The sequence below is a fragment of the Chrysemys picta genome, chromosome 1, assembly GCF_011386835.1.
Source record: "Chrysemys picta bellii isolate R12L10 chromosome 1, ASM1138683v2, whole genome shotgun sequence".
Classification (NCBI taxonomy): Eukaryota; Metazoa; Chordata; order Testudines; family Emydidae; genus Chrysemys; species Chrysemys picta.
Window position 1 is genome coordinate 231,111,141 of NC_088791.1, and position 26,997 is coordinate 231,138,137.

General features: G+C 42.1%; 1 protein-coding gene across 2 annotated transcripts in view; it reads left to right on the plus strand.

Moving 5' to 3' along the window:
• LOC101937121 (P2Y receptor family member 8) overlaps positions 1-14,733 on the plus strand; it is a 53,741-nt gene extending 39,008 nt beyond the window's left edge. For both annotated transcript variants that reach the window (XM_008167393.3, XM_008167392.3), the window contains one exon: positions 8,352-14,733. In XM_008167393.3, coding sequence (XP_008165615.1) covers positions 8,418-9,491 — 1,074 coding nt within the window. In that variant the 5' untranslated portion in view covers positions 8,352-8,417 and the 3' untranslated portion in view covers positions 9,492-14,733. The remainder of the gene's footprint in view (positions 1-8,351) is intronic.
• Positions 14,734-26,997: the final 12,264 nt, after the last annotated feature.

Genomic DNA, 26,997 nt, shown 5'->3' on the forward strand with positions numbered 1-26,997 from the left:
ACATTATATACCCTCCATGGGGGAGAGATAGGAGCTTTAGAATGTGATCCACAAAATCCAGCATACTAGGCAGGGAGCCAGCTAAGCTAGCCAATGGGAGATGACAATGACAGGGGTATGCACTAAACCCTGTGGCTCTCTCCAAGATCAATGCCTAACTCCAGAGAGGCATCCCTCTCTGGTTAGTGATCCATGAACGGGAACCCACTGCCTAGAGTCAGGCACCTAAGTAGTTTCTTGCAGAAGTGAGTTAGGTGCCTGTCTCGCTCCACATAAAACACCTGGAGGAGGAGGAGGTGGTGCCCACCTAATAACTTTTAGCCCAGTGGTCAGAGCACTCACCTGGGATATGGGACACTCAAATTCAATTACTTTTATGGCTAATGGGAAGAAAGGAGCTGAACAGGGTCTCAGGAGAGGGCTCTAACCACCGAGCAGAAAGTCAGATGTGAGGCTTCCTCAATCCCTCCTGTTGAAGCTGTTCCAGTGTGGATAAATAATGAAAGGGTCATTGGAGGAGGGGTATTGGACCTGGGTCTCCCATGTGGGTGCCTGAGCCACCAGGCTACAGCATCATTCTCACTCTCTTCCTGGCCTCATAACTATTTAAATATTTATCCACTTCCACAGTGGAACAGTCTCCCACAGCCCAGGCACCACTTTTTTGCATGGGACCCAATCCAGTAGGTGGGCTTTGAGCACAACTACTGGATCAGGCCCTGCATGCAAGTTAGGTAGGTGAACGCCTGTCTACCCCCAACACCTATGACTTTTGTGGCTCGGTGCCTCAGTGTCTATCCTGTGAAGACGGGGCCCTCAAATATCATTGCCAGATGCGGGGCAAAGAGGGAAAGAAAAGACACACAGCTCAAGAAGGGCAAAGAACTAAAAGTGGTTCTAGAAAAAGGAGAAATCCTCTGAAAGAATCACTTTTCAGGATTCAGCTTTCCAACCGAGTTGTCAGTTAAGCCCCAACATAAATAAGTCCCATCACGTGCTTCTGAGAGCTGCCTTAACTGTCAGAACATGTGGGGAAATACAGAGGACACAAATCGGAAATGAAAGCTTTAACAGATGAAAACAATAATAAATTTGTAGACCAAGAAACAATTTACAATCCTGTTTTCTTCTTGCATGTTTAAATTTAAACAGGAAAAACTCAATGGCAAATTAAAAGGATGAGAATAGAAAAGGAAACAATCGTATGTTCAGTCCTCTCTCTCATATCAAGTCCATCTTTTGAGAGCTGCCGCAGAAGACCTGGCAGACAAAAACAGAAGACGAGACTTTAGAAAAAAGCACATTGCAATAATGCAAAACCACTAAGTAAAGCCATCACCTCAGTTTGTAGCTATCCCAGATTATGGGAGAAAAATCTTTGATTCAAGGTCTCTATGGTAGTTTTCTCTGGCTATGCCTTTGCTGCAAATATAGTGTGTTGTCATATTGAGATAGCTATCTTAATGCTAGTGTAAACAAGGGCACAGGTCATTTTTATTTCTATAGCTAGACTAGGGCAATGCTAGGCCTCTCACTTAGGGGATATAGCTCTGTATAGTGATGAAAATAATCAAGGTAAAAGATACAGTGCCTTGTCTCCACTAGGATTTTACATCAAGCTAGCTATCTGCATGTGAAAACATACCTTCCCCTTCCCCCCCCTCCAGTGGAGACAGAGCCTTAGTAACTTTGCAATAACCAAACCCTGGGCTGATAAACTCTCAGGCTAGGTCTACACTACCCGCCTGAATCGGCGGGTAGAAATCGACCTCTCGGGTCGATCCCCAAATCGGCGCTCTTACTCCACCAGCGGAGGTGGGAGTAAGCGCCGCCGACAGAAAGCCGCAGAAGTCGATTTTGCCGCCATCCTCACAGCGGGGTAAGTCGGCTGCAATACGTCGAATTCAGCTACGCTATTCACGTAGCTGAATTTGCGTATCTTAAATCAACTCCCCCCTATAGTGTAGATGTACCCTCAGATGCAGAGGGTACATTGTAAATAAACATCTCAGTCTGCACCCCCAAAGTTTATATTTATCAGAATGAGGTTATTACAACCAGGGAACACACTCCAATTATTAACTTAGGCCCTGTTGCAGTAAAGCACACACTTAATTTTAAGCATACTCTTATGTCCATCCTTATTGAACAAAGCACATTCTTTAGTTCAATGGGACGTAAGCATGTATTTAAGTGCTTTACTGAATCTGGACCTAAAAGCAGGCCATACTATATTTCAGGAACAGAAACTGAGATGTGATAATGAGATTTTTCTTCTCTTTTTCTCCTTTGAAAACCCATTGCTCTACCTAGCTATCTATTGAGTATTTATAACTCTTCTTTCAGAATGGTACTTCTCCCTGCAACTTCTCCATCTTCCTCACACACAATCAGAAAAGGAAATTCATTCACTTGGAATACTGTGCCTCATTTACCAAATGCCTTGTCACCAACCTAGTGATCCAGAGGCTCCATGTAGAATTAAATCCTCAGCTGATTATTTACCAACTGTGTGGTTTTCATTATGTTTTGTCCTTGTTTGCTTATATTTAGGCAACCAGGCTTTCTTCCAGGGATGGAACAATGTCCTCAATACATATGCAACCAATAAAAAGTCTGTGTTGCTTAACGTTTAAGCTGTTCTATTTAGTTCGATGTATTTATTTTATCAGGCTGTAATAAATGTCTTATAGAATAAGAGTAAATTGAAAGGTATTTTATTATCTGATCTCAAGCTTTCACTTTCCTTTGAGGACACTGGTCTACAATTTTTGAGAAGTCGTCTGCTTCAGAGATAAAATGTGCTATTTATTATGTATTTTGATGTGCTGAATTCAAATATGACAATTAAAACAACTGATTGGCTACTGTTTCTAAGATATTCAAGTTTTTACATTTTATGTCTATGTATATTGTGTAGATAGTAGAGTTTTAATCATAAATTGTAAACCTAGGTCTTTTCATGTGTTTATGGTTGCTTTACATGATAATATTTCACCTGTCCTGTTTATGGAACACTTTAAAAATCAGCAAAAGGGTTATATAAATAAAATTTATTATGAAACAAGGCAAAAAACTATTATGTATATAGTTTAGTCCTATTCAGTGTCTACTCGGCGCTTCTTGGCTTGTCTCTTGTATTCATTAAATGGAGCATCTCTTGTCACTGTCCAGCAATAGTCTGCAAGCATTGATGGGCTCCATTTGCCCTGATAGCATTTCTCCATTATTGCAATGTCCTGGTGAAATCGCCCGCCATGCTCATCGCTCACTGCTCCGTAGTTCGGTGGAAAAAAAATAATCTTTAGTGACATGTTGCAACCAAGGCTTTTATATGCCTTGAGGAGGTTTTCCACCAACAACCTGTAGTTGTCTGCCTTGTTGTTTCCGAGAAAATGTATTACCACTAACTGGAAGGCTTTCCATGCCGACTTTTCCTTGCCACGCAGTGCATGGTCAAATGCATCATCTTGAAGAAGTTCACGAATCTGAGGACCAACAAAGACACCTTCCTTTATCTTAGCTTCACTTAACCTTGGAAATTTTCCATGGAGGTACTTGAAAGCTGCTTGTGTTTTGTCAATGGCCTTGACAAAGTTCATCAGACCCAGCTTGATGTGGAAGGGTGGTAACAAAATCTTCCTTGATTCAACAAGTGGTGGATGCTGAAAACTTTTCCTCCCAGGCTCCAATGACTGTCGGAGTGGCCAATCTTTGATGTAGTGGGAATCTCTTGCACGACTATCCCATTCGCAGAGAAAACAGCAGTACTTTGTGTATCCAGTCTGCAGACCAAGCAAGAGAGCAACAACCTTCAAATCGCCACAAAGCTGCCACTGATGTTGGTCATAGTTTATGCACCTCAAAAGTTGTTCCATGTTGTCATAGGTTTCCTTCATATGGACTGCATGACTAACTGGAATTGATGGCAAAACATTGCCATTATGCAGTAAAACAGCTTTAAGACTCGCCTTCGATGAATCAATGAACAGTCTCCACTCATCTGGATCGTGAACGATGTTGAGTGCTGCCATCACATCATTGATGTTGTTGCAGGCTACAAGATCACCTTCCATGAAGAAGAGCCTTTTGATGGTCATGGAACATGGAAACCCTAACATCACCTGCCAGGAGATTCCACTGTTGTAGTCTGGAGCCCAACAGCTCTGCCTTACTCTTGGGTAGTTCCAAATCCCTGACAAGGTCATTCAGTTCACCTTGTGTTATGAGGTGTGGTTCAGAGGAGGAGGATGGGAGAAAATGTGGGTCCTGTGACACTGATGGTTCACGACTAGAAGTTTCATCCTCTTCCTCATCTGACTCAAGTGAGAATGATTCTGGTGCATCAGGAACCGGCAGTCCTTCTCTGTGGGGTACTGGGCGTATAGCTGATGGAATGTTTGGATAATTCACAGTCCACTTTTTCTTTGACACACCTTTCCCAATTGGAGGCACCATGCAGAAGTAACAATTGCTGGTATGATCTGTTGGCTCTCTCCAACAAACATAGCAGAAGTTATCTGCACTGTTCACACAAGTACGAGGCATCTCTGCTCACTTTGGCTAAACAGAACTGTATCCCTTTGCAAAAATCAAACACTGACAAATGAGAGCACGGCCCTGTCTGATTTCTAGAGCTGATATGGGGCAATTTGTTCAGCAGAGTGATGTAAGCTTCGTTATGATTGCATCATCCATGACTTCTAGGAATAACATGATGCAATTCATATCATGTATGACGCAATGCCAGCTTCAGATTGCATCATTCATTGTTTTGCCTAAAAAGCAAGTACTGTCCAAACCCAGTCAGATTTATTCATAGATCCAGTCAAAGATGTATTTTAATCATTTCTGGTTTAAATTGAGATCCCTTCCCTTTATAACTCACTTATCCTCTGCCATTCCCAAGTCAAGGGTCATATATACTGACCCAATAGCATATCTTGAAAACTAGAGCCAATCAACAATTTTAAGCATAGTTTTCGTTCTTGGTGATCCAGAATTAGTAAAATTTGACTACATTTATGTCAGATGCATTTTGGCTGTAGAGCAGTGTGATCAGTCAGAGATATTACAGGAAAAGTAAAGAATATCTTATGCTATCTTGTTATAAGAAAGACAAGGTTTCTCTAATACTCCAGTGCTCTCGGATTATCTCCAACTCAGAGGCATATTTGGTGAGACAGACCTGTAAGGATACCTAGCAGCAAGTTGCGTGGTCTCACTCCAGAGGAAATGTAGATTCCTTGGGAGTGAGGGAGAAATTGTGTCAGAACTTGTCAGTGTGAAATCTTATTAGTTTTAGATAGACTAAGTCTGAGGCATCTAGTCTAAACCTAAACTCAAAAACTTTGTAGATTCATCCAAGACTGAATATTTATTGTGCCAGTCATAAATTTCACACATGCACTCGGTGATGTAGTAAGTAAAAAAAACAAATGTGTGAGAGGAAAACCATCTGTTTTATTTAGCACTTTCATATGAGGAAAGTAGACATTTCTTTTGGTGTTACCCTACTGTGAGAGAAAGCCCACAGTCCCATCTCCTTTCTATTTTTCCCATTTGGATAAGGGTATTGCTGTTATTGTGTGATTTACATTTGACTGCCAATTGGATGGGGGGAAATTACAGCTCCTGTCATCAGAACTGACATGCAGGTGTTCGTCTTTACTCACACATCAGAAGAAAAATCTGATTTTACTTAAGCTACAAAGAGCTATGGTATTGGGATGTGGCTGACCAGAGACAAGTATGATCAGAAGAAATCCCTTCTATGCTATAACTTCAGGGTGCTTATAAGGACTCAGGTCATCTTACCATCACAAGTTAACTGAAATAAATCAACCCATATAACCCTCCATAAAAGTCCATATTAAGACAAAAGGAAGCTTAACTGCTTAAAACCACTGTCTTTTGCTATCTGAGAACCCAGAAATTGAGAGGAGTGGCAATGAGACTTTTGCTCCCTTTTCTCTTCCACATTTGAAAACCCCTTAGTCAGTTGATCTGTCTAATTAGTGATCCTTCTAATGCACCTGTCAGCAAGGTACAAGCACAACCATGACATTTTAACATGAATATTTTTGTGGCTAAACTATGTGTAAAGTTTAAAACTTCAAATAGTTCTGGGACAAATTCTCCCCATTCAACCCATGCAATTCCACTAATTTCAATTGTGTTGGAAGGATATAACTGAAGGAAAAGTCTTCAGCGGTAAGAAAAGTATGCCATGAATAAACCCAACTCTAACCCAAATATGGTTTTAAACACAAAAATTACTACAATTACCTTTAATGTCATGTATTGAATTTAAGTTAGACAACAGGTGACAGAAAACACTCTGGTTGGTAGGAGGTCATAAAAATTGTACAGAAAAGCATGAATATTCAGACTAAACAAAAACAGACAATATAGGGTTAATTAAACTAGATCAACCCACTTCAGGCAACTCCCCTTTTTGGTAGTTAGACCCATTTAAATTTATCTATGTTAAGAAAAGTAATCAAAGAGGAAGGATCTGCTGGTTAGGGTAATTGCCAAAGACTTGAGAGACCTGGGTTTGGTTCTCAGATTTATCAAAGATTTCTGGTGTGGCCTTGTGCAAGTCATTTAGTTTCTCTGTGCCTCAATTCCCTTTCTGAAAGATGGGGACAGTAATGCTGCATGTGTTATGCAGAGGTCAGAGTAGATGATCATAATGCTACCTTCTAGATTTAAAGTCTATGAGAAAGCTGGTCAGACTTCTGCAATTTTTTTCTGATTCCAATCATTCTTGTCATCTGTTCTTCCAGTGCCTACTTATGTCATATGCCACTGTGGCCCTGATCCATCAGGACACTTAAGCACAGTGCCATTAGCTTATGCTCACATGCTTTAAGTTACACATCCATATAAAGATTTGCTGGATCAGAGCCTACAATAGATGTTTTTCTGTAAAAGCCACAGACAGACTGAGTGGGGAGAGAGACTTCTGCACGTGCTGCACTTCAACAGTTGTGTCAGGAAGTGACTTGGCAATTCACTCTTAAAAACAGAGGGCCAGTTTCACTCCTGGTGTAACTCCACTGACACGAATGAAATTCAGCTGTGATGAATTTTCTCCTAAGGGTTTTGTGCAATTGTGATCATGGGATACAGTTATTTCTTGGCATGTGTTAATTTCTTTTCATGTGAATTGCATATTAAAACTCATCTCTGGTTTCTTGTAGATTCTGCCTCTTAACTGCCTTGTTCTGTGTCTCAAATTGCTTAGCATGACTCAAAAACACTGTGGCTAGAAACCCCGAAAGGACAAATAACAATAACTGATGTTATCTGTTTGATACAGTCCCTTATTAGTATCAAATCTTTTTAGTGCATCTGAATTATTGTATGTTAAGAGTATTCCAAGGCTGCTAACTCTAAAAAAATAAAGAAATAAGGGAATTTAAGGCTATACAGAGCTCATACGCTCAGCCCCCTCCCTCCTGTCTTTGTAGCCCCTCATAATTCCTTGTCTGATTTTAGTTTGTAAAGTCTCTGGGGCAACAGTCTATTTTGGCAGACGTCTAGAAAGTTTTGGGGCACTATGAGAAATAACTAATAATTAAAACATTCATCAATAGTTGCCACCAGCTGCATGTAGCGGGTCCTACAGGCCTCTCTACACTACTATCACTCCCCACCGCTGTCAGGTGCATTAGCCTTGGCCTCATTCTGGGCCCCTGTTATGTCCACCATAAAGGCTCTTCCATTGTTGTATGCAGTGTTGTTGTAGCCGTATGAGTCCCAGGATATAAGAGAGACAAGGTTAGTGAGGTAATATCTTTTATTAGACCAATTTCTGTTGGTGAGAGAGAGAGAGAGAAGCTTTCAAACTTACACAGAGCTTTTCTTCAGGTCTGAGAAATATACGGAGTGTTTTCCAGACCTGAAGAAGAGCTCTGTGTGGCTCGAAAATTGCTCTCACCAACAGAAGTTGGTCCAATAAAAGATATTACCTTACCCACCTTGTCTCATCACAGAATTAACTTTTGATCTGTCACTTCCCTTTCTCTTTGGCTGCAGTGCATCCACACCTTTGACCCCACACTGTTGTTGGACAAACACAGGAATATAAAGTGGGAATGGTAAAGGGCAGCCAGAATTTGGGAGTGAAATCCTGGCCCCACTGAAGTTAATGGCAGTTTTGCCATGACTTCAATAGGGCTAGGATTTCACACTTAATATTTTCCAGAGGATTGGAATGACAGTTCAATTCAAAACTAATTTGAAATGTGAGTGTAAATAATACTATTGTTTCACATTTAATTAACAGAGAAAATGTATTTTAACTATTGTTTTGACATCTCTTCTTTATATTTTCCCTTTAGATTTTAACTGAACTCTTATGATACAATCCAGAAGGCTTTTAAGAATCAACAACTTCCTTTTCCATAATGCCTGGAAATGAATCCAAACTAGATGATGAAACAATGACCATGCTTCAGAACAGAGCTATTACAATCACCCTCCCAGTTGTGTACTCCTTGGTGGCCCTCATCAGCATCCCTGGGAATGTGTTCTCCCTTTGGGTGCTCTGCTGCCACATCAAACCCAAGACACCCTCAGTTATCTTCATGATTAACCTTAGCATCACAGACCTCACCCTGGCTTGCTGCTTTCCCTTCCAGATTATCTATCACATCAAGAACAACAACTGGATCTTTGGTAAGAGTCTTTGCAGCTTAGTCACAGTGATGTTCTACTCAAACATGTATTCTTCCATACTCACCATGACCTGCATCAGCATAGAGCGGTTCTTGGGAGTGGTGTATCCCATGAAGTTAATCAAGTGGAGAAGAAAGAGATATGCACTTGCTGCCTGCTTGGGCATGTGGGCCTTTTTGCTATTGGCCCTATACCCACTGGCGAGCACAGATCTGACCTATGAAGTAAAACAACTAGGGATCATAACTTGTTTCGATGTGCTCAAATGGGACATGCTGCCCAATTTTATAGCATGGGTAACCTTTCTTCTGACGCTGTTTGTTCTCCTCTTCCTGATCCCATTCATAGTGACGGTAGCCTGCTATATTGGCACTATTCGGAAGCTCATTCAGACCTCTGGCAAACACGGTAGCAAGCAGAAGACTAGGTCTATATTCCTGGCTGGAATTGTCCTCTTGGTATTCGTCACTTGCTTCGCCCCTAATAACTTTATTCTACTTGTGCACATGATCAGCCGTCTCTTTTTCCAAAAGAGCTTCTACCCTGCTTACAAGCTCACCCTATGCCTCAGTTGCCTGAGCATCTGTATAGATCCATTCATTTACTATTTTGCATCCAAAGAATTTTATCAGAAATTCATGCAAGTAATAGGTCATAAGGTACTGCTCACTGACAGTCTGGAGACCAGAAGGGAAAGCTTATTCTCTGGCAGGACAATGTCGGCCAGGTCAATGTCAAGTGGGCCTATGGAAGGGTTAGATGGAGTTAAGGTATGTTTGCAAAGGCAGGAAAGTGTTTTTTAACTACAGATTTCAAATCCGATGTGGGAAGGAAGTAGAAAGTTCTCAGTGGAGAAAGAAAGGGATTTTTTTTAAATGATATTCTGATAAACATCAATGCCCATAGCAATAATAGTCCGACCACATTGAACTGCAAGTATCTCACACATGTCAAAAATAAATAGCCACTTGCTGGGAAGAAATAGAGAAGGAGTAAGATGAACCAAAATTATCAAAGGAAGAAAGTGATCCAGTCCAAGTCCAGTGATCCAAGACAAAACTGACAAACAAGGATACAGACAGCATTAATTCTACTGAACATGTCTCAATATGATTGGAAAGCAAGGACAAACCAAAAGTACTTTCAGAATCTGAAATCTCAGTGCTTAACCAAATAGTTATGGATCTCACTTTTTATACTAAAGGAAAATAATGTTAAAGTGGGTTTGGGGGCAGGGAGTTGCCTTTGTAAATAATATGTTAATTGCTTATCGAGGTATGAATTTTTCTTGTGTTGTTGCAGAAAAAGAATGAATATATCTTGCCATTTTATCATGAATACATTATGTGTAGCCACTATGAACTCATCACAACACTTACGTATCACTCGCTTGATTTAAACACAGCCTAACCTAACCACATTAACCTTCAAAGAGGTTAGCTTGGTTAATAGTTATTTATTTCAATTTCGTCTATCGAAATCTCGTAAAATGAAGTAAAAAAGAAAGACCAATGTCAGTACCCTGAACCACATCAATGCCCCAGCTGCTGAGTGGGTTACATCACTGTTAGATGAGACACTTCTAAGGAGGGAGGCGAAGTGCAGATGGCTTACATGGCAATTTTCTCACAATGACCCACTACACTAATATTGCTGAGCTGGCATTCACTTAACTTAGTTTGTTTGTTTTACAATGGGCCAAACTCTATGGTCCTGTACTGAATACAGTTCCCATTGCAGTCAGTTTGAGTATTGCTTTATGTAGTTGATGGACAGTGTTTAGGAGCTAGTTCAGATAATGGTCCAGATTCTCATCTGGTGTAAAGGGGAGTAATCCCATTTATCTCAATTGCATTACGCCAATATAAACAAGCTGAAGATTTGTCTCCTGAATATTGGCATTATCTCATTTGCTTTTGATACTTTACATGTCTGGACTACAGGTTTTACAGACAGAAAAAGGCACTGGGCAGTTGAAATTTACCAACCTTCCTGCAGCTAGCTCATATATTAGTGCAGTGGCATGTTCAGACCCTCAGTATCCTGTCCCAAGGTATTGCATCACACCGTGCTTCTCCTCATATCTCAAATCGAATGGTTGCTTAGAAATACAATAAAACAGCATCTATGTTTTTCTTTTTAATCTCAAAAGACTTTTTTCCTATTTTTTTTATTTGAAATTGTGCATAATGTCAACAGTTATTAAAATGAGGAGCTAATGACACTTGTTAGAGCCAAGCAAGCTTCCCCCCACCACTAGGCGAAAACAACTCAACAATACTTCTAATATCCTAGAGCTTGATCTAACTCTCAGTGAGCTCAGCAGGAAACTTACCATTGACACAGATATGAGCATCGGATCAGGCCTCAAGTAATTGGCTAGCCTGGAGCAGTGATCACCAGCTATGTGAACTGTGTGATAGTTCCATAACGTGAACAAAAAATATTTAAAAGGTACTAGATTAGACCACTAAAAATTTATCTGCCTTTTCATCTAAGGTATGATTCAAACTCAGCAATCCAAATGTTAATAGTTCCATACCTTAGCCTTGTTCACCATCTACCTTCTAGCCTGTGCTTTGTTATAGTAACTGGATAACCAAAAAACTTGTTTTAGAATTTATAAAGGATTTTTCCTACCTATTATCCTCCCTGTCAAATAGTCAAGTACTGATGGAGATTACAACCAAGATGAAAAGCAATGCATATTAGTGATTTACAGTATAACCTCAGAGTTAGGAAAACCTCAGGAATGGAAGTTATTTGTAACTCTGAAATGTTTGTAACTGTAAACAAAACATTATGGTAGTTCTTTAGAAAGTTTACAACTAAACATTGACTTAATACAGCTTTGAAACTTTACTATGCAGAAGAAATATGCTGCTTTTAACCATCTCAATTTAAATGAAACAAACACAGAAACAGTTTCCTTACCTTGTCAAATCTTTTTTTTTTTTAAACTTTCCCTTTATTTGTTAGTAGTTTACGTTTAGCACAGTACTGTACTCTGATTTTGTTTTTGTTTGTTATTGTTTTTTGTCTTTGCTGGTGCCTGATTGAGTACTTCTGGTTCCAAAGGAGGTGTGTGGTTGACTGATCAGTTCGTAACTCTGGTGTTCATAACTCTGAAGTTCTACTATAGTTCTAAAGTTACTAGAAGTGTTTTATGTCACTTCTCAGTAATATTTTTAAGCAGTCCATGAAAACTATGCTTATCTTTAAAAAATACACTGCACATTAACTTTAAACACATGGGAAGTTATCTGGTATGGCACCCACAGAAAGAAAAAGTACTAATTTATACTAATAAGTACACAATGAAAGCACAATATTTTTTAAAAATTAAAACTCAAAAACGGGAGGATGCACATTATGTGAATTTGAGGCATTTGGATATGTACTCTATTTACTTACAGTGTCTGAGGAGATACTCGGAGCAGATTCTCTTGAACCCATCCCACATTCATCATCTAGAAATTCTGTGAGTTTATTTATGTCTTGCAAATGTGCTTATAGGTTTAGTAGCACATGGTTTCACTTTGCTATTTGAGCTATTCAGCCATCAGTTTTCAAGAATTCTTGCTACCAAATCGGTGTTCTACACTTATGTCAGCAATTTTGCTCTGGATTACATATTTAAATATCCAGGGTTTTTTTTAATGCAAATATTGTCCAATTAAAAATTGGTAATTTCCCCCAGTTCTAGTGCAGATTTTTTGATCTGCTTTAGTTAGGGCCCAATCCTGTCAGAGACTGAATGCTCTCAACTGTCACTCACTTCAAAAGGAGTTTGATGGTGCCGAAACTTTGCAGGATCAGACCCTCAGATTTATGGTTTCAGAAATGCTGAAATGGTCTTTCTGCAATAAAAACGGTCAGTCCCAAGTGACTGAAAATGCACTGTCCCTCATCCCCACACAGCCCTTCAGACCATTCCATTTTTCTTCTGGTGCTACCTAACAATGTCTCAGTCAGGTGCCAGGACAGTTGATTGTTCACCACATTATCTATTAAATAACCACTATGGGCTAGATCTTGGAGTGCCTACTCAGGCGAAACTCCCATCAAAGTCAGTGGGGCTGTTGTCTGACTGAAAAACGTAGCATTTGGCTCTATGTACATAGTCTTTAGGACTTGTTAGTGCATGCTGTGAAGGTAATTTGATATGAAACGTATTTCTGTTTTCATAAAGAGCAGTCTGGGGAGATGTTCTTTGAACCATTGAAAATATTCTCTTGCCACAAAGTTTTACCTTGTCACCCTTCATGTTCAACATGCATACAGGGCCATTTAGAAGGTTTATGAGGAGCCATGGGAATCATCTACGTTTTGAGCTGTAAGAGGTGTAATTTCCAGCTCAGGTAAACATACACGTGCTAGCTTTGATTGAGCTAGCACACTAAAAACAGAAACACAGCTGTGGTGGCAAGGACAGCAGGATAAGCTAGGTATGCCAAGTACCATAACACCTGAGACCCTAGGTATGTGCTTGGGGTGACTAGCCCCTCCCACCTTAGCTACAAGGATATTTTCAGCTTGCTAGCTCAATCACAGCTAGTGTGCATACATCCACATAAGCTCAACATGACACCTGTAGCTTGAAGTGCTGATACAGTTATTTCACTCTGGGGAAATGTAGACTTCTAACGAAGTTGGGCCTTTTGTTTATTAATTGTTTGGATAGTTGACTGTGACGGGTTGGATCACAGAAACCCCCTTGGGAGCTGCCACCCGATGTGCAAAGACTACCCCTGCTTCTGCTTTCCCTGCCAGCTCAGGACTCCAGCACCCTGTCTTGCTGAGCCAGACACTCCCGTTTGGCTCCAGACACAGATCCAGGGTCTGAATCTCCTGTCCCAAAGCTGCAAGTTACCTGAAAACAGCGTACAGAAGTGCGCTTGTCTTTAGCACTCAGATGCTCAACTCCCAATGGGGTCTAAACCCAAATAAATCCGTTTTACCCTGCATAAAGCTTATGCAGGGCAAACTCAAATTGTTCGCCCTCTATAACACTGATAGAGAGATATGCACAGTTGTTTGCTCCCCCAGGTATTAATACATACTCTGAGTAAATTACTAAATAAAAAGTGATTTTATTAAATACAGACAGTAGGATTTAAGTGGTTCAAAGTAGTAACAGACCGAACAAAGTAAGTCACCAAGCAAAATAAAATAAAATGCGCAAATCTATGCCTAATCAAACTGAATACAGATAATCTCACCCTCAGAGATGCTTCAGTAAGTTTTTTCTCAGACTGGACTTCTTCCAGGCCTGGGCACAATTCTTTCCCCTGGTACAGCTCTTGTTGCAGCTCAGGTGGTAGCTAGGGGATTCTTCATGATGGCTTCTTCTTTCTCTGTTCTCTTCCCCCCCTTTATATATCTTTTGCATAAGGCGGGAACTCTTTGTCTCTCTGGGTTTCCACCCCCCCCCTCACTGGAAAAGCACCAGGTTAAAGATGGATTCCAGTTCAGGTGACATGATCACATGTCACTGCAAGACTTCATTACTCACTTGCCAGCACACACATATACAGGAAGACTCACAGGTAAATACAGCCATCTGCAGACAATGGGAGTCATCAAGATTCCAAACCATCACTAATGGTCCACACTTTACACAATTACAATAGGCCCTCAGAGTTACATTTTATATTTCTAGTTTTAGATACAAGAGTGGTACATTTATACAAATCAGATGATCATACTCAGTAGATTATAAGCTTTGTAATGATACCTTACAAGAGACCTTTTTCATGAGGCATATCCCAGTTACGTTACATTCACTTATTACCGTATTTTCTCTAAAACTATCTCAGTTACATTATATTGACTTATTATCAAGTTTTTATAAAACCATATAGACTGCACAACGTCACAGTAGACTTCTAACGAAGTTGGGCCTTTTGTTTATTAATTGTTTGGATAGTTGATTACAATTTGGGATGATTTTATAGGCTTCTGATTTTTTTTGTATTTGCTGTATGATATTGCTGTGAAGATGCCTAGTATAATTAATAAAATAAATATAAAGGCACATTTTAAGAATGATTCCTCTGTGTGTGTTTTAAAAGGTTGCTCCCAAACTTGTAACAGGGCAGGGCAGCTAAATACAAAGTAACAGAAGTTTGTTTTCCATTTCTATTATGTTTTTAGATTATTTTTTCCTTTAAGGACTCCTCTGTTTTCCCAAGCACCTTGAAGGCTGAATATTTTGCATTTCTGTTCACTTTTTTCCTTCTAGAAACCAGGGCCAGCATTAACATTCACACTTTCCTCAATCAAACTTGTAAAGCAGATTTTAAAAATACAACAAAACAAAACTTGAGCCTTGCAAAGGCCTAGGCAGTCCATGCACACCCTCAGTGTGGCACTCCAGGTGTGCCCTACCTTAATTTCCCCTAATTGGCAACACTGCATTCACTATAACAAACTGGGGCAAGGAAGAGCCAATGCACATGAACAAATAGCACACCCTCCTTTTTAATAAGGCTTCAGAACAGGAGCTATTAAAACAATTCATAAGGTCCTCACCTCAAGACCTTGGTTCAGAGCGCCCAAGCTTAACATCCATAAAACAAAGTCTCTGAACCTGCTCTGCTAGAGCATGAGAGAAGCCACTTTCCCCAGCCTGCATAACTTCTACTCTCTTCTCCCTAACCTGGCTTCCTCGGCCTATTTATATAGCCCAGGCCTTCTTGATTATACCCCAGGCTGCCCCAGCTATAGGCTCCTGTGTTCCTTAAAGGGGCAGTATTCTCTTTCACAAACCTACATTCAGATTTTCCTCACTTGCATGGAAGCAACATTCTGGTATATTTTTGCTTCATTTCATTGCAGTTTGCAAATAAATATTAATGCTCAGGATCTGTGAGTTTTTGGTGTTCCTTAGTGGTAAAGAATCAAAGATACATTCAGCTATATGTTAATTTATACTGTATACATTGTTCAATGTATCAAATGCAAAAAGGCTTTATAGATGAAACTGTTACAACCGACCTAGTCCCATTCTCTGAACCAACACCAACCTTGTGAGTGAAGCCATTCAATCCCTAAGCCCCCCAGGTCCGGGCAGTGACTGGTCACTCTTCCTAGCTGAGGCTCACGTGCCCACCACAGGTGCAGATTGCATGTCTGACACCCTTTTTGGCAGCAGGATCCTGCTGATCAGCCACCTAGATCCTGGAACCAGTGCCCCTCCTCCCCAGTTACTTAGACATGTGCCCCCTGGAGTCTACCTAGCTGGGCGATCCCTAGTTTCTCAAGTTACTCTGTTCAAGGACCACGTGGCAGGTAAAGTAAGGAACCCAGGCTTAGCAAAATAACTTCTTAAACACACATTTCACTCTTAGACTGCACAAAAAGCAGTACAGATCTAGGCAAAACAACAAACACTTGAATGCAGTCCCCCACCAGACTGATCTGATCTCTGCTCTTGGTCTAAGATCTGTTCATGTTCTGGCTAGGAGAGACTCCCTTTTCTCCCCTGCAGCAGTGGTCGGCTCCTTTGCTTTAATTTTAAAAGCAATTTCTGACACCTTTTCCTGCTTCTCTTCTTATCCTGGGATTTTCCATTCTCCAACGCCACCTCTCTGGGCTGGTGTGCATAAACGTTGCGAACAGTTAATGGTTCCACTAGTAGCCCCCTATTGTTCCTCCAGAGTAGGGCTATTCAAGATAGATGGCACTGCTTCAGCTTCTCAGACATCAGCCTGGTCTACACATACATTTTGCTGGCATAGTTGTCTTGGTCAGGGATGTGATTTCCCCCCGCCTCTGACTGATGTAATACACCAGAAAAAGCCCTGTTGTAGATGCAGTCATGCCAGTAAAAAAGTCAATTTTCTAGTATTGCTTATTCTTTGGGGAACTGGCATTAAAGAATTCTTTAGCCAGTATAAGTTAAATCTCCACTAGGGAGATTTGTTGGTTTAGCTCTATTGGCAAAGTCTTTCAAGTGTAGCCAATTCTATAATCTGTGTTCTGCCCCAAAATGGAAGTTCTAATTCACAGTGACTGTCACAGCTCCAACTAGTGTTCATAAAACCAAATGACATTCATAACTGGACACAGACATATTCCCCAAACAGTCACAGACACTCTATGATAATTGATGTCAAAAAAGAGAAAGCATTTTAAGGTTCTCAGACTTACTGAACAACTTCCCTCTTTCCCCCACAAAAAAACCCCAAATAAAACTGATGGTAGCCCATGCAGTAATTTTGTGACGATACATTAAATATGAAGTCATCTTTATAACGGTCAGGAAAGCATGGCTTCTGCAACTCTCAGAAAGTTCAGATTTAATGTCACCCTGCCATAATAAATATGACCACAGAGCTCCCATTTGTTGGACTTGCCACCTCAGAAAGCAAGATTTGGGTTAATATTTTAAAAAAATCCAAGATGGAGTGGGAAAGGTTCTGAAAGCTAATTGGAACATTTTGTGCACATCCACATTGATAAACAATAGGATGTTCTAATACCACAGTTATGCTGCAGATACCAGGCCTTCAAGGGGTGACTCTGGATTTATGCCAATGTAACCAAGAACAGAACATGACCCACACTATACACTCCCATGTATTCACACAGTGACAAAGTGGATTTTGAACTTCACCTTCCCAAATGCTGCCAAATTCTGCTGCCAAATCTAATTAACAAGTCTTTACACTATACATCAGTGAATACTTGATGAGTAAATATAGTTCCACTTTATATTGTGGCTGACATCAGGTGAACAAACACTAAAGCATATTAATTATTATCAGAGTCCCCTATCTGGTATTCCCCAATGTTGCCAAATGTTGTGATTTTATTATACCACAGCTGGGATTCAAAATGGGACCTTCATGGTCCACAAACAGTTCTGATAGGTTAGCCAAAGGAAGGATTTCTTTGGATAATCTAATTAAAACTGTTCCAAGTTGTCTGGCCAGCCATTAGCATTAAGATTGGCTTTCTAAATTTGGGGGAAGAAAATTATGCTCTGGTTCAGAAGGAGCTGCTGGCAATTATGTTCAGTTGTCACATGATAGTTAGAAACAAGCCAATTGTGGTGAACCCACCAGCATGGAAGGGGTTAAGAAGTCTTTGGGCCCAGCTGGCCCCGCTCCCTTATACCTGCAGCCAGTGTCAGTCCTGGATGGGAGCTTGGGGCTGACAGGTGAAAAGGCAGGAGCCATCTGCCACCCTACCTGAGGAAAGGATCACTAGCTTGTGGACTGAGGCAGCCACCAGGGATGAAACACTGTCTTCTTGGCTGAAAGACAGAGAAAGAGGCCTAGGAGCACCCGGCCTGAGAGGAACTCGGGTGGCCGAAGCACAGATCTTGTGGGGAGTTCCGACCCCACCAAACTTATGGCTGCCCTGCCTGGAGAAACCTGGGGACCGCAGCAGGATACCACCCAGGGTCCATGTAGGGGCACTACTAAGAGACAAGCCACCACAGGAACTTGGATCATAAGGGCCATGCCCCAAACTAAAGGGAAACAGTAGGAAGTAGCCCTGGGCAGTGAATGTAGACTCCCTGCTATAGACTCAGTACTCAGAGTGAAATAAACAGGGCCTTGGGTTGGGACCATAAGCATAGTCTGACTTCTGTATTTGGAGGGGCAGCTTCAGTCAGGCCAACTGCATGGGGTGGAGGGGGAGGGCACAAATTCTGCAGCTGCCTGATATTTGCAGTTTGGGGGAGCAATGCCTCCCCTAACCCCCAAACTATGTCCATGGTTGGGACCTGGTAGAGTCCTTAAAGACTAAGGCACCTTGATGACAGAAACAGGGGCAGGAAGCCAGGTACTTCAATCACTAGACCGGTTGGCTCTCCAACCCCACATTATGCCACTGAAATGACTTGGTCTCTTAGACCCACTGAAAATCCAAAGTATGATCCAACAAAGCTGGTCCAACAATTCTGAACCCCAAGTTTTTCAAATAAAAAAGGGAATATGGTTTTCATAAAAAGAATTTATGAAAAGTTCTCGTTTTTGGAGCTGGTTAAAAATGTCAGACTTTGAAGTTTTTCAATGAAAAAAAGGGACATATTGTGGAAGCGCTGTCTCTTATTTCAACCATCCCAGTTCCTTTTATACCTACCCCGGCCCTATCTCTCTGGGACCCCAGCCACTCTGTCAGCCTCCATCCCTGATTCCCAGCCAGCCTCTGGCCAGCACATCATCCCAATTTCTGCTTAAGTGCCTCAGTCTGCTGCCACCTCCCACAAACCTGCCCAGGACTGCAGGACAAGGTCACCAGCCTGCCAGCTTTGCCAGTTTGAGAAGATTCTGGTCCAGTGATGCTAAGAATTCCACTGCCAACATAAATTTTGCCTCAGTTTTTTTCTTGGCTCCTAACTGCTGTTGCTGGGCCAGAGATGAGTGAAGAGGTAGGATTCTGGGGTTAGTGAATGTCCTAAGACCAACTGGGAGGCCTGATCAGCCTGGCATTCTCTTCCTGTGCACATTAGCAGGATTGTGGAAGGAGAAGAGCAATGCACATGAGGGAGGTATGAAGGGATCCAAGGTGAAGGGCTGGAGCCATGGAGCAGGGCTAGCTGTGGAGTGGTCAATCAGGGAGCTGTGATCAGCTGAGGGGCTGGACATGGACATTGGAGACTGCCTGGGGCAAAGGAGCTAGATGGCGTTGCTTTATCTATTGGCTTCCTTTGCATAAGCAGAAAATTAAACAATACTGATGAATAATGCAATGTGTGTATATTTTCACCTTAAATACTAGTGTGCATGAGGTTTTGTGGGGAGATAAATGTATCTAAAATTTTCAAGGTCAAAACCAAGCCATGTATATCTGAGGCCTGGTCTACACTAACCCCCCAATTCGAACTAAGGTATGCAACTTCAGCAACGTGAATAACGTAGCTAAAGTCAATGTACCTTAGTTTGAACTTACCGCAGTCCAGACATGGCAGACAGGCTCCCCCGTCGACTCCGCGTATTCCTCGCGCCGAGCAGGATTACCTGAGTCGACGGCGAGCACTTCTGGGTTCGATTTATCGCGTCCAGACAAGGCGCGATAAATTGAACCCAGAAGTTCGATTGCCTGCCGCCGAACCAGCGCGTAAGTATAGACAAGCCCTTAGAGGGATACAGAAATAAAATGTTAGACATCAGATGACTTTTTGAAAGAATGTTTTTAACTCCTTCATATCCATAAGATATGGAACAGATTTACTACTAACTTTCTAGCAGATTGTCTGTGCACTAAGAGTACGTAGTATAAGTTTTGTGAAGATACACTTTAATCTTTATATCTAACAAAGCCCTTAATATGGGACTACTTAGCTACTTAAAGTTATGAAAAATGCTTGAGTGCTTTGCTTGATCACGTCCTTAATCCTTGTTACAACTACAAATCTCAACACAGCCTAAATATGAAGCTATTACCTATGCCCTTTTATGTCCTTCATCCTGCAAACACTTACATACATGCTTAACGTCTCATATGCTTAAAGTCAAGCATGTGTATAAATGTTTGCAGGAATGGGGCCTTAAACTTTAAACAGAAATGAACAAGAAATTATAGTTATGCTATGGTTGTTACTTAAAAGCTAAGCAGCTTGGGGATATAGAGAAAACTGAAGTAATATACTGCCATCTTGTGGCTAACTGAATGAGCAGATATTTAGGGAAAAAAGAACATACCAATGGTATGCATAAGTATAGGAAACTATTGAATTAGGGCTAATAATTAATTTTACAGTAGTATTAATATTTTGCCTGAACTGACAAATGTTTCATCACCAATATCCTTTGCAGAAGACCTTTACTGGAGTTACACTATTTTTCTTCCTATGATCACCACAGTTGCAAGGTAAAAGTCTTTGAGAAACAGACTTTAAAAAGAAGAACAGGAGGACTTGTGGCACCTTAGAGACTAACAAATTTATTAGAGCATAAGCTTTCGTGGACTACAGCCCACTTCTTCGGATGCATATAGAATGGAACATATATTGAGGAGATATATATACACACAGACAGAGAGCATAAACAGGTGGGAGTTGTCTTACCACCTCTGAGAGGCCAATTAATTAAGAGAAAACAAACTTTTGAAGTGATAATCAAGCTAGCTCAGTACAGACAGTTAGATAACAAGTGTGAGACTACTTACAAGGGGAGATAGATTCAATGTTTGTAATGGCTCAGCCATTCCCAGTCTTTATTCAAACCGGAGTTGATTGTGTCTAGTTTGCATATCAATTCTAGCTCAGCAGTTTCTCGTTGGAGTCTGTTTTTGAAGTTTTTCTGTTGTAATATAGCCACCCGCAGGTCTGTCACTGAATGACCAGACAGGTTAAAGTGTTCTCTCACTGGTTTTTGAGTATTTTGATTCCTGATGTCAGATTTGTGTCCATTAATTCTTTTGCGTAGAGACTGTCCGGTTTGGCCAATGTACATGGCAGAGGGGCATTGCTGGCACATGATGGCATATATCACATTGGTAGATGTGCAGGTGAACGAGCCCCTGATGGTATGGCTGATGTGATTAGGTCCTATGATGATGTCACTGGAATAGATATGTGGACAGAGTTGGCATCGGGGTTTGTTACAAGGATAGGTTCCTGGGTTAGTGGTTTTGTTCAGTGATGTGTGGTTGCTGGTGAGTATTTGCTTTAGTATTTATTTAGTATTTCCATCCAGGACACACCACACGATCCATTGTCTACAGCCAAGCCCTAAGATATAACCGCATTTGCTCCAATCCCTCGGATAGAGACAAGCACCTACAAGATCTCTATCAAGCATTCTTAAAACTACAATACCCACCTGCTGAAGTGAAAAAACAGATTGACAGAGCCAGACGAGTACCCAGAAGTCACCTCCTACAAGACAGGCCCAACAAAGAAAATAACAGAACACCACTAGCTGTCACCTTCAGCCCCCAACTAAAACCTCTCCAGCGCATCATCAGAGATCTACAACCTATCCTGAAGGATGATCCTTTACTCTCACAGATCTTGGGAGACAGACCTGTCCTCGCTTACAGACAACCCCCGAACCTAAAGCAAATACTCACCAGCAACCACACATCACTGAACAAAACCACTAACCCAGGAACCTATCCTTGTAACAAACCCCGATGCCAACTCTGTCCACATATCTATTCCAGTGACATCATCATAGGACCTAATCACATCAGCCATACCATCAGGGGCTCGTTCACCTGCACATCTACCAATGTGATATATGCCATCATGTGCCAGCAATGCCCCTCTGCCATGTACATTGGCCAAACCGGACAGTCTCTACGCAAAAGAATTAATGGACACAAATCTGACATCAGGAATCAAAATACTCAAAAACCAGTGGGAGAACACTTTAACCTGTCTGGTCATTCAGTGACAGACCTGCGGGTGGCTATATTACAACAGAAAAACTTCAAAAACAGACTCCAACGAGAAACTGCTGAGCTAGAATTGATATGCAAACTAGACACAATCAACTCCGGTTTGAATAAAGACTGGGAATGGCTGAGCCATTACAAACATTGAATCTATCTCCCCTTGTAAGTAGTCTCACACTTGTTATCTAACTGTCTGTACTGAGCTAGCTTGATTATCACTTCAAAAGTTTGTTTTCTCTTACTTAATTGGCCTCTCAGAGGTGGTAAGACAACTCCCACCTGTTTATGCTCTCTGTCTGTGTGTATATATATCTCCTCAATATATGTTCCATTCTATATGCATCCGAAGAAGTGGGCTGTAGTCCACGAAAGCTTATGCTCTAATAAATTTGTTAGTCTCTAAGGTGCCACAAGTCCTCCTGTTCTTCTTTTTGCGGATACAGACTAACACGGCTGCTACTCTGAGACTTTAAAAAGTTAAATAACTTATTTGTTTCACAAAATACCGAATCTAAACTGTTTTATGGACTAACTGCTGTGCAAATTTTAAGTTTAAGCAATGTTTGTTTCATTCGTTGTACAGACAAACAATAGTTTGATTTTGCCAACTTATTAATTTAACTTGTTTCTGAGTAGGAGTTGTATTTTTTTCCCCTCATAGTTTTCATTCCGGAAAACAAAGTTACATTTATAACAATTAATGTGATAAGGAAAGAAAAAATCTGAGTCATTTTGTTTTAAGATTTACAATATTTTAGTGACTAATTCTGGAATTCTTTGTCCTTGAAGACTAGAAAGATGAGTCACTAAAACAAGTAATATATTTAAAAACATTGGGCTAGTTTCAGCTCTTAGTTTTACCTGTGTAAAGCTATTAACTTCAGTGTGGTTGCAGAGGTCTAACTGAGAAAACAGAATTTGGCCTATTTTTCTGATGTCTGCAGAATTAAAGGGTTGTTGATGTTTTGGTTTGGGTTTTGGTTTGAGGGTTTTTCTTTACAGAAATCAGTGTAACTCTGCAAGTACAGTTAAAGTATTACAACATTTGTGGTTACAAAATGTCAAACAAACTGCTTTGTAGTTTCATGAAAAAAAATACCTCTAGCGCTTTAAAAAAAATATTTTTTTAATATACTTTCTCCATTGTTCACAGTTTACATTCTCAGGCACATTGCAAAATGACCCTCTGAAGCCCTCCTGAGTACATTTTATAACATTAACAGGACAAACAGGAAAAAAGTATAGATTTATTAGCTTAGCTGCCACTCACAGATGCTATTTTCTCCTTACTATATTTCTGTGGCTAACCAGAATATTAACTGGACCTTCAGATAAAATGTATTTGGCCTGTCTCGCAAAAAACCCATAATGTGATTGAAACCCTGTCGGAATTAGCATGAGTGTAAAGGCTTATCTTCATTGCAGAGTTAACTGAGTTACTGTTAACTTAAGTGTTGTAGTCTAGCTTGAGTGAGAACAGTCACATCGCAAAGTATGTGAGCTACACACACAGAGTGGATTAGCAGCACAGAGTGGCTTCATCTCCACTGCAATACTAGCTGGAATATCAGCACCCTGCAAGCTTTAACCCATACAAATGCTAGAGATTTTGTGTGCCCAGCCGTCAGGTTGGGGCAACACTTGAGTTATTATATAATTCAAGCTAACAATGGAGTGAAGACAAGTCCTGAATGTGACTATCAAACAGATGTTGGGAGAAAAAAAAAAAAAAAAAAACACAGGGGAGGGGGGAATACAGATATATTTACATAAAGAAGAACTGAGGAATTTCTAAATAGGGGAGCTAAAACATTCCCACCAATAAGGATGAAAGTAGTGGAAACCAACTCTTTAAGGCCAAATGTCTGTCACAGAGAAGTGGGAGAGAGAGCTGAGATAATATTTCTCCTTCCCGCCAACCCATCAGCAGCCCATTGTGCACACAATATGCAGTTGAGCTTCCCTGTCACTTTGGGAGGAGTGGATTGGTGGTGGGAGAGGGCAGAGAAAGAGGTGGTAGAGCTGAGGTAGATTCCCTCACCGTAACCTCTCAGCCCCTGGAAATCAGGGGGAATTTTCCCTAAGTAAGTTAATGTTGACAGTATGGCCCCAAGAAAGAAAACAGAACTTGTGGAACTCATTGCCAGGGGATATTGTAAAGGCCAAAACTATAACTGGGTTAAAAAAATTAAATAAGTTCATGGAGGATAGGCCCTTCAATGGCTATTAGCCAAGATGGTCGGGGATGCAACCCACCCCATTCTCTGGATGTCCATAAGTCACAGAGTACCAGAAGCTGGGACTGGATGACAGGGGATGGATCACTAGATAATTGCTCTATTCTGTTCATCCCCTCAGAAGACAGGATACTGGGCTAGATGGACCTTTGGTCTGACCCAGTATGGCCATTCTTATGTTATGTTCTAATATCATTGAGATAATGTGCTAGCCAAGGCAAGTCAGGTTTCCTGGCAACTTCCCACTCCAAGAAAGTGCTCACAGGTCTTGAAAGCTGTAAAGCACTGTGACAGGGCAGCTGCCCCTCACTGGCTGGCAAAGGGTTAATAGCAGCCCTTGGAGTGGCTGCACAGAACCCAGCCAATTAGAGGAAGGCCTAGAAGCAGCCAATCAGGGCTAGGCTGGGCCCTATAAAGAGGGCTGCTGGGCAGAGAGGGCAGTCAGTCTCTTCCTGGAGCTTGAAGGAGAAGGACTGGCTGCCTGTAGAGAGAAGTACCTGGGACAAAGCAGTGCTGGACAGGGTCAAGGGAGCAAGCAGAGCTCTAGCCTGGCTGGCTCCCAGACTGTGGCCTTGTGTAGCAAAGCAAAGACTCACCAGTGTGGCACCTCCTACTGGTAGGCTTAGGAATTAGCTCTTCAGCATCAGAGCGCCTCCTTGTGGCTGGTGTCTTGCCTGCTTCAGGCTCCCTGTGTCCCTCCTGGATCCCAGTGCCTTTTACCTCAGGGTTCTGCTCACTGCAGTACCTCCACATGCTGGGTCTCCCCTCCCAGGGGAACCCCCAACCCTCTCACCCACCTTGCCTCAGTGGCTACTGCCAGTCAGCATCTAGCCCCCACTCACTGGGGCAGACTGCAGTCTGTAATGGCCACTCATCATTGGCAAGGGGTTAGGACCAGCTGCCTCTGCCTATTCCCAGGCTGCACCTCTGTAGCCCCAGTACCTTCATAGGCCTTCAACAAGGCCTGCGGCCTGGGGGTTTACCAGGCTGGAGCTCCCCAGCACTGCTCCAGTTCAGGTACCTTCCTCTCAGGCAGCTAGCCCTTATTCCTCCAGGGCTGGAGAGAGACTCCCTGCCTTCTCCCCAGGAGCCCTTCTTATAGTGGCCCCGCTGGGCCCTGATTGGCTGCCTCAAGCCTGCCCATGATTGGCTCCCTGAGGCAGCCCTTTCCCAGGGCTGTTTTAACCCCTTCAGGGTCGGAGGGGGATGACCACCCCACTAAACCTTGATACAGGGGCCGAGTAGGAGCTGGAGCTACGGGGAAGTGGCCCAGGGAAAGCAGGTAGCGGCAGAGGGGAAGGAGAGGCAGTGAGTGGCTGCCAGCTATAGGTCCCTGGGTTGGGGTCCAGAGTAGCGGGTGGGCGTTGCCCCCCACCCTTTGCCCCACTGGCTGCCAAGAGAAGTGGCCAGCCAAAGGACTGCAGTTTGCCCCTGAGTGAGGGGCTAGACTAGGGGCTGCAGTTCACCACTGCGGCGAGAAGCCGGGCGAAGGACTGCTAGCTTCCCTGGAAGGGGGGAGACAACGGAGTTGGGGCACAGTTGGAAGGCCGTGCCCTGAAGAGGACACCGCGGTCCGGGAGTGATGCGGTCCCCACAGACAGTGGAGACGATGGAGAAGCAGTGACGGAGAGTGAGACACCACAAGAGGAGGGCACCCTGCTGATGGTCAGAGCTAATTCCCGGAGCAACCAGCAGGAGGCACCACAGTGGTGAGCACAACCCTTTACAAGGACACTGAACAATTGTCACACACATAGAGCACTCCCCCTGGACATTCACCAGGCGGTTGTGTTTGGAGCCCGTATCACCAGGCTCCTGTGCACTCTTGAAGCTCAACAGAGTCCAGGCACTGCCCCTGGCTAGGGTCTCTAGGCATCTCTCAGGGTGCAGATCCTCTGACTAGCACCTTCTGAGAACTGAGATCCAGCAGTCCAACTGCCCAGGCCCTGTGATTAGTGCTGACTCCTCCAAACTCCCCAGAAGTTTAAGCACACCCTTTAGCAAATCTTCACCCTTGTTGGCACTCTGGGTTTACACTTTACCTCTTCAGGGGAATGTGACAGTGCAAGCCAGAAGATGCATAGTCAGACTTTGCACAGGATTCTAAAACAATTACTCTTTACATTAGCTAGCACAAGAAATACAGAGATCTAGATCTGCGGTTCTCAACTGGGGGTCCACCAAAATAAACCAGAGAGCAGGGCTGGTGTTAGACTTGTTGGGGCCCAGGGCAGAAAGCTGAAGCCCGAGTCCCGCCGCTTGGGGCTGAAGCTGAGCCAGGATGAACATTGACCATGACATACAGGTATGCTTGTTGAAGATGCCCTCCATGTCTTGACAGAATTGCCGATCAGCACCAGCAAGAAGTTTCACACTAAGTAAAACAAAAATAATATTCAGTTTTTTATTTTTCTGCCTATATTATCTCTTTTTTTTTATATTATATGTGTGTGTTTAACTTTATAACTATCCATTTAATACAGCTTTTAATCTACTGGATATAAGGAAAAACAGTTGTTGTGGAAAACATTGGTCGTGGAGTTTTTATTATATGTTGGAGGAGGCTTCAGAAAGAAAAAGGTTGACAATCCCTGATCTAGACCAAATAATAAACACACCTGTACATATTTTTCTGCCTCAGTTTCCTCATAGCTCTTAAGCATTCTTTGGGCTTAGGGTAGAAAACTTTGAGGAGTCTGGGCGCCCCTTCTGT